Raw genomic sequence first — 8527 nt, 5'->3', positions numbered from 1 at the left:
AACAAGACCAGACCTACAACAAGTCACTGTAATGAGGGAAAAATATTTAGTTTGTTCATAGTGATCAAAGAAACCAGACTATCTTGATTGCCTGCTGATTATTTGGATGATCCAGATGTGTGGAAACAAAGAACGGATCTGATCAGCGATGTCATCAATAAGACAAGAGCCGAATGTCATGTGAAGAAGATGAGGATTTGGGGGGGGGGGTTAATCCTGCAACCCTGATCAGGAACAAGTGGGCCATAAAAACTCTGCACAGCGATCAATCATCTCATCTGAATAATGAAGTGTTCAGACAGCCTACCTGAGTGAAGACAGAACATGATTGAGTTAAAGATTATTTTCCTGGATGTTCTATTTAATCTCTGACCCACATKAAACTGAACCCTAACTCAGACAGGAAGTGTTTAAAGACCAGACCGGCCCACTGAGAGTTTCAGGCTGTATTTACAGAACATACAGGTGGTCATCAGTAAGAGTTCCTGTCCTTCACATCTGAAACACTTATCTTCAGCTACAAACCGGCTCATACTGGACCAGTGGTTCCCAAACTTTTCATCTTTTGACCCACAAAATAATTGACCCACAAAATACCAGCAGCAGAAACCTGTCCCCCCAGCAGTTGTTGGTTAAACATTGTTTTAACGTCAAATAAACAAGAGCATCGTAACATTATTTATTATGCTATTTTTGTATATTTTAAGTACACTAATTTTATTATTTTGCAACAACAAAGGCAAAAAAAAGTGCTAAGCTGTTGTTTTTTCAGTGTAATTAATTTAGAAAATATTTTCAGGACCCCACTGTGGGTCCCGACTCCAACTTTGGGAACCACTGTACTAGACCATACTGGGTCACACACTAACATTTTCCTTATTTCAAGAATTACAATTGCCTTATTGCATTAGTAGATTATTTCACATAATCTGAGAAATTTGAGAAGATTCAGTCTCAAATTAAGTGAAATAATCTGCTAATGGAATAAGATCATTGCACTTGGTAAGATTTCTTCACAGAAGGAAAGTTTCCAGGCTAAGATTAACAGCTCTTGCTTAGTACACCAGACTCAAACAAGATCAGAAATACTTTTTGGTTGGATATAAGATTGTAAGACTTGATTAGACATTTTTTGCAATGTGTAGGTTCATACAGAATCAATACTGGGTGTTTGAGGGCCACTGGGTTGGTCTACTCTTAGAAGTCAGACAACCCTTATTCCTCCACATCAGAGCAATAAACACTGGTTGTTGTCAAAGTAAATACAAATATTTTAGACTATTTGCTTTGAAAATTTCATATTTCTAAACCTACTTTCCATCTTTTAGGCTTTGAATAGACAGAGACTTGTAGTGAGCTGGAGTGGTTTTGTAAATGTATCTCAAACAGACATTTATTGTCAGTAACAGGCAGTGTAGGACATGTCCCGGGTCGAAGCACACATCCAGCCAGTCAACACAGCCGCCTGTGTCTCCTTGCTGTCTCGGCTGTACACAAAAACGATTTTCTCGTTCCACGGGTTCTTGAACCATGGCCATGTTTTATTCAAATATCTTCATGTTTGACCGGATCTCTTTGGCAGAGCTCCAGTCAGCAGTTGAAGTGAACGGAGAGCATAGTGCTGCAGAAACACGCCCACAAAGATCCGACCAATCACACAATACTTGATCCCCACACTGCAAGACAATACTTCTGATAGAGGGCTGTACACAGAAACAGTTCTTGGAAACAGAGTAAGAACAATAACATAATTTTCATCACACAGACACAATMGAGAAAAACTATTAATCACTGCTGATGAAGAATAAATCAGCTTTACTGCCTTTAGTGAGATGGATGGGTCAATCAGACAGCTGAATGTTTACCACCCTGGTCAGTGTCATGGTGAGTGGAGTGTCTGATAAACGGAGGCAGACTTCTACTGAATTATTATTAGACTCGAGGTCTGGAAGAAGCACTGAATATTTTAACAGAGCTGTGCTCAGCCTGCAGGCTAAGTATCTAACTTTCTTGTATCTGGTATGTTCTTTTCTTTTAGCTGACGGTTAATAAAACATGATACCACTGCTGACGTAACGTGTGTTCATTTAAATCTACCAAAACAACAGTGACGTGTGCAGAGTTCTGTAAAGACAAACAGGAAGTTCATACATTTCTGCACAGAAACCGAGWGAGAGGAACATATGGAGCTGTTTGTCCTCAGGGTTTATTTAACTAGTTCACTGAGTTAACATGATCAGAGATCAACACACGCACTTAGGGTTTTACTATCTTTGTGTGGACTTTGCATTGACTTCCATTCAGCCTAACCCTAACATGGTATTTTTTTCCTTTTGTTGACCAGCAAAACATCCTCACAAGGGTCATCTAATGTTCAAATAAATCCTCAGAACAAAATCAAGACATGCGCACACACAGACATACACACATTTGAGGCTGTTCAGACCTGTCACTTCAAATCTTTTTCAGCTAGAATGAACCAGCTGTCTAACCGTGAACTGAAAATGTTTTTCCTAATCTTGCCTTCAGAGGTGGTCTGAACCTCTTCTAGAATATAAAAACCTTTTATTTGTCCCTCTAGTGTTTCCTGCTCCAGCAGACCACACCACAGAATAYGGCTGATGACACCAGTCAGCACATCCTGCACTTCCAAAAACCTGAGTCTCCTCAGCAGGTAGACTCTGCTCTGACCCTTCCTGTRGAGTGTGTGTCCAGTCATTGTTCAGGTGAACACCCAGGTCTTTATAAGAGTCCACTATCTCAGAGTCTACTCCATGGATTACCTGTGTTATTGTGGTGAGTTGCACTGCAGAAATCTGCCAACAGTTTATGTCATGTTAATCTGGAGGTGGTTCCACTGGTAATAATCTATAGAATCTTGTGTCTGTACTCTGTCTGTATATCAATCTGTGATGAGTCAGCATCATCAGAGAACCTCTGTGATGGTCGTGTGAGGAGATGATGGTGAAGTCTGTGGTGAAGACGTATAACTGATAAAATGCCAGCACAGTTCCCTGCAGGGCCCCCATACTGCAGAGAACCCTGAYTCACAGTACTGTGTTCTTGCCAGTGTTTTCGGGAGGCTAGAGAGAACGTTGCTCCAAGTGGTGAAGATGGCTTCACAGAGGGCATCCGCTGTCTGGACCTGGTGTCCATTTTTGTAAACTTCCCTTGCCATCCATCCCCAAATGTTCTCAGTTGGATTTAGATCAAGGGAACATGCAGGATGGTCCAAAAGAGTGATGTTATTCTCTGGAAGAAGTCCTTTGCCAGGTGGGCATTGTGAATTACAGTGTTGTCCTGTTWAAAAAAACACCACACAGACGGTGGTCTTCAGTCATAAGGGAGACCCCCTGCAACATCTCCACATAGCCAGCTGCCATTTGAGGCCTCTGCACAACCTGAAGCTCCATTGCTCCATTGAAGGCAAAAGCCCCCCAGATCATGATGGCGCCCCCTCCACTGTGTGCAGACAACATCCCAGGTGGGGTCTCCTTGTCATGACAGTAACGTCTGAAGCCATCAGGACCATCAAGGTTAATTTTTTTTCTCATCAGAGAATAAAACTTTCTTCCACCTGTCAATGTCTCATGTTTGGTGCTCTCATGCAGCCTATTTCACCTTAATGGTTGTTTGCAATAAAATGCTTCCTCAGATTTTTTTCTCTCACTCTCTTTTCCTCTTTGTGCATTTCAAAGCTCAACTTAGAACCTTCTTACGATCCAATAGTGCAAAATATGAATTCTTTCCATTTTTCAATTGTTCTTAACATTTTGATCAGGAGTGTAGTATAGCCAATATGAGTAAAATAGTCAGAACATCTTCACAAGTTGGCATAAGTAGTCTAAAACATTATAGTGTGACAGGGCCTTTACACGCCAAACTCTCTGTTAGATTTCAGTCTTTGCTCCGATTCTGAACTCTTTCAGGTCACTGATCATCAGACCTGCTGATGGGTGCTCATAGCCTCTGTGACGTGAGGAATTACAGTGAAACCACAGTCAGATCACCCTAAACAGTTTTGTAAAAACAGAAACATAAACAGCCCGCTCTGTGTTTCTACTGGGTGGAGGAGAATCTAAATTCTGATCCTAAAAACAGAACAGTTTGAACAAATGTCCATCTGTCAGCTCACCTGGATTTCTCCCAGTTGTTTTGTCAGCTCCTTGAAATCAAACAGAAAACAAAAACATGTAAAACYCAATAAACCATAATAAGGGGAGGAGAATGTACTCATATTTATGTGTGTGTGTGTTACCTGGGATCTGGGCCCGGGGACTGCAGTTTTCATTAAGGGTCCATCGTAGTCATACTCAACCTGGGTCTTTGCTGCTGCCTTACTCACATACCTGCAGCCTGAGGACACATKAGGACACATGAGGACACAWCAGGACACATCAGGACACATGTGTCAATGGTGCATATGAACAAAAAGCTCGAGTACACCCCTTTCCACGTAAAACTTCAGCTGTATCAAGACTGAAAGGAGTGAGGACTTGTGTGCAGCATCACGCCAACTTCATGGCTGGAGTACGCACGTTTCTGTGCTTCTGGCTCCATTGGCAACAATTAGAGGTGATTCTGGGAAACTSTTCACTATGTGAAAATGATTATTGTTCACACCAGACACACATTATTGTTGAACAATTGCTACATCCACATGTTCGCAGTTAGATGAGTGGATATAAAAGTCAAGTGGTGCCAAAAAAACCCTTCAACAACAACAGATTCAGTCTTATTGGAGGATAAAACAAATGATGCAACACGCAGAGCCTGCATTTAGATACAGAGGATTTTCTGGTCCACAACTGGCTCATTGGTCATTTTCAGCTTCCAACAATAATCCTTTTGCAACTGTGCTTAGAGCTGCGGAGAGAGGAGCTGTGCGCTGCGTGTGCACGTGCATCTGCTGACACTGGGGTTTCACAACAAAAACAACAAAATAAAACTGTAAAAATGTTCAGAACTTATTGTTCTCTAAATGTTGTGTGGTTGTGACACAATGATGTCATTATACACAAGTTTCATAAACTCTGGGTCACGCTCATCATCTGCCTGGGACAAAACAGTTATTTTTCCAATWTCCAGTTGATTCTCTTAATGAATGGAAAGTTTCTGGAAAAATTCTGGATATTTACTGGAAATTTCCTGTCCACCCTGCAGGAACTCTTCAACTTATAGATTCCCACATGGACTCTAGAATCTCTTTCATGCTTATGGTGATAAGAGCTAAAAGGTATCAGTTAAGAGCTAAAAGGTATCAGTTTGTCAAGAGTTCAGTAAACCTCTGGACTGGTTAGATGGTCTGATTGGGACTAATACACTCAAAAAGCCTGATTTACAATCAAAAGGTCCATTCTAGGCTCACCCTTACGTGGGTGTGTGATGAAAATTGTGTAGTTTTCTACCATTACCACCTGCTGAGATCCCATCTTGTGCCTCCAGTCAGAACTAGATCTCACAGCTGTGTGTGTCGATTATTATGTGACAGATTAGAGTTTTGTGTTTATGTGAAGTGGTTGCAGTCAGCTGATCACTGAGCAGCTTCTGCTGGCTGAGGCTGTGAGAAAATACAGCCGACATTACAGCTGCTMRTTAAAAATGATAAAGAAAGTCAAATAAAACTTGTGAAGATAATAAAGGAACTTGTGGAAGGAGATTGGATAATTTTGCACACAAAGAAGAGGTGGTCCTCCATGACTGTACTGACCCGGACGGTGGGCTCCACAGTCGGACGCCACATGTTCCTGCCATGTTTGTTGGAAATTGTGGAGGTCTCTGTTACAAATTTACAAAAAAGTACTKCTCCTTGTTTAACAACAGAAACARCACATCCTCCTCCTCCATCATCAGCTAAAAAAACAACATCCAAACATGATGTCTGCTGCAGCAGGAGGACTTATCAGGGTTTGTCCCTTCTGGTTTGAGTCTGAACAGTCAATGAGAAACAGACTGATATGACAGGAGGATCCAAGGTTTAGTGGAGCCTTAATGATCTGTCCGTGCTCATGTATTAACATAGACGATACAACAAACTAAACAAGCTGTTTTATATTGAGGTGTACAGGTTGATTTTTAACTTTTGGCCCTGAGAAGAGACTGCAGGATCCTTCTCTSCTTTGGCTTTTAGATCATATTACAGCTGGACTGTGGACTGACGCGTCCACAGAACATGTGATAAACTCCTGCCCAGGCAAACATCTCCCTCTTTGTGTCACGATGTTTCAGATTCAATGTCTGAATATAGAAGTAGAAAATCTGAGTTAAGTTGTTTTGCTTCGAAAACAACACGAGGCAGAACCCGTCGCACAGTTAAGGCTCTGTGCTCCATTTCAGCCCAGCTCAGCTCTGCTCCGTGACCCTTCTGGTCCCTGAAGCTCTCTTCAGTTCTGAGAACTGTCCAGATCCATGTGTGATTTATGACGAGCAGAGGCAGCATGCAGACAGGCGGGTCTCTGTTGTTGCTCTCTTTTTAAACTACAGGCTGAGGAAAACTGGGACTAAAGTTTCATCTCATCTCAGCAGCTTTTGATGTTTATAAAATATCTATAATGATCGGGGCTTCTTGGCTTCTGTTCAGACGTATGATTGATTGACAGGTGGCAGGTTGATTGATGAAYCACTCGTTCACTGATTTGAGAGGGGAACAGATTGATTAGAAACATCCTGATTAACCCAGAACACTAAAGCTGCTCTCTGTGCTCCGTTTGGACCTGAGAGAACCTCAGATCTGGAGTATAAGCTGTAAAATAACGACAAAATCATTAAAAGTGAACGATTTGTAACTGGATTTGAAGCTGGATCTGTTTTGGACTRAACTGGCTTCATGATTTGGACTTTTCTGGTTATGGCCTTGAAATAACWTTCGAGTTGATGCTGTATAAATAAAATGAACTGAAATAAAATGATTAAAGCTATAAAAAATCATGACATTTCTTTGTCACAAAAAAACTTCTTCACTAGATACAGTAAATAAATAAATAAATAAATAAATAAAGTGTACATTGAGGTTCTCAAGCCATTTGTGTCTAGGGACCCCTTACAAGAGCGAAAAAATTCCAGGGACCCCCTCATTATTCCCATGCTGTTTAAAGGATAATTTATTGCATTTCAACCCCTAAATGCCACGGGAATATATATTTTTATTAAGTTTATTATGTTTGTTTTATTAGGTCATTGTTCTCCATACATTTGTACAAATAAAAACCAAATTAAAAATTTAGTGAAATATTTTGAGGACCCCCCCTCTTGAAGACCCCTGGGGGGGTGGGGTCCTGGGACCCCAGTTTGAGAACCTCTGGTTTAGACAAAAAACACCACAGTGAAGTGGTCACCCCTTTAAAATGTTTTTAAGCTATTAAAAATGATCTAAATATAAATCTGTAGAAAACAACAAAAGCTAGTCTCCCACAGGAAGTGAGCTGTGTAACATGTGTGTGTGTTGAGTATCAAGTATCCTGGTACCACCCGGCAGGTCCAGCAGTTACAKAACACATGAGATATTAAATATAAATGAGAGTGTCTTACCTGCAGCACTGAGTCTGTGGTTCTTCTGCAGGGACAGAGTCAGCTGACGGCTGATCAGGGAGCTTGCCATGGCAGTGGTCAGGAGGAAATGTGTTCTCAGTGACGGACTTCACCCGGTCACCTGCAGACAAGGAGATGGAGGGATGATGAAGCCCACCTGGGAGGAGGAGACACCTGTCCCGGTTCTGGTGTGACTCGAAGCACCCGCAGCTCAGACTCTATCAGGAACCTCACAGCTCCGAGTTAATGACTCACATATTAGCTTCAATTCATCAACTTCTACACTRACACAGACAGGTGCAAACGTATTCACCCCCTTCTCCTTGAGSTTCTTTTATGTTGTCGCCTTCAAACCTGGAATTTAAACAGTTCTTTACTTTGATTAGAAGTAATGAAAAAAATACTCAGTGTTAGGGAGGTGTTGTGGACCGGTTGATGGATRGATGAAACTGTATTTAAGTTGTTTTATTCCCAGTTTAATTTCATTAATGTTGGTATTTTGTGTAACTCTTTCACTTCTTTTCAAAACAAACAAAAACAGGTCTGGTGATAAGGCAACAAAATTAAAAAGTAGGACAAAGGGGTTAACACTTTTGCACCCTGCAGAGAACCTCCTGCTGCTGACCTATTTATGACTAAATACCCGCTCCTWCACTTTAAAACTGAACATTTCTTTAAATAAAGTCCAACATTAAACAATCTGCTCCAGCTTCTCTGAGTCGCTGTCRGAAAGGAAGATCATATTTATGAATCTGCAGGTCACATGAAAACAACAGGACCAGAACATCAAAGTTTTGCTCGTAACGCTGACAGAAAGAGGCAGGACTGTCTGCTCTTCCTCCTCACTCCATCTCTTATGTAATGAAGGCAGCAGGAACAGGAACATTCCGGTTATCTGCCTTCACCGAACAAAACACCCCAGCTTCTCTCCACACACACACACACACACACACACACACACACACACACACACACACACACACACACACACACACACACA

General features: G+C 41.5%; 1 protein-coding gene across 2 annotated transcripts in view; it reads right to left on the bottom strand.

Moving 5' to 3' along the window:
- abat (4-aminobutyrate aminotransferase) overlaps positions 1 to 8527 on the bottom strand; it is a 39009-nt gene that overhangs the window by 16569 nt on the left and 13913 nt on the right. For both annotated transcript variants that reach the window (XM_014020972.1, XM_014020971.1), the window contains exons 2-4: positions 7528 to 7648; positions 4259 to 4356; positions 4136 to 4165 (exon numbers count right to left, since the gene is read on the bottom strand). In XM_014020972.1, coding sequence (XP_013876426.1) covers positions 4136 to 4165; positions 4259 to 4356; positions 7528 to 7597 — 198 coding nt within the window. In that variant the 5' untranslated portion in view covers positions 7598 to 7648. The remainder of the gene's footprint in view (positions 1 to 4135; positions 4166 to 4258; positions 4357 to 7527; positions 7649 to 8527) is intronic.

The sequence above is a fragment of the Austrofundulus limnaeus genome, unplaced genomic scaffold (assembly GCF_001266775.1).
Source record: "Austrofundulus limnaeus strain Quisiro unplaced genomic scaffold, Austrofundulus_limnaeus-1.0 Scaffold274, whole genome shotgun sequence".
Lineage (NCBI taxonomy): Eukaryota > Metazoa > Chordata > Actinopteri > Cyprinodontiformes > Rivulidae > Austrofundulus > Austrofundulus limnaeus.
Note: the sequence above shows the minus strand (reverse complement) of the source record. Positions and strands in the feature narration are given on the sequence as shown.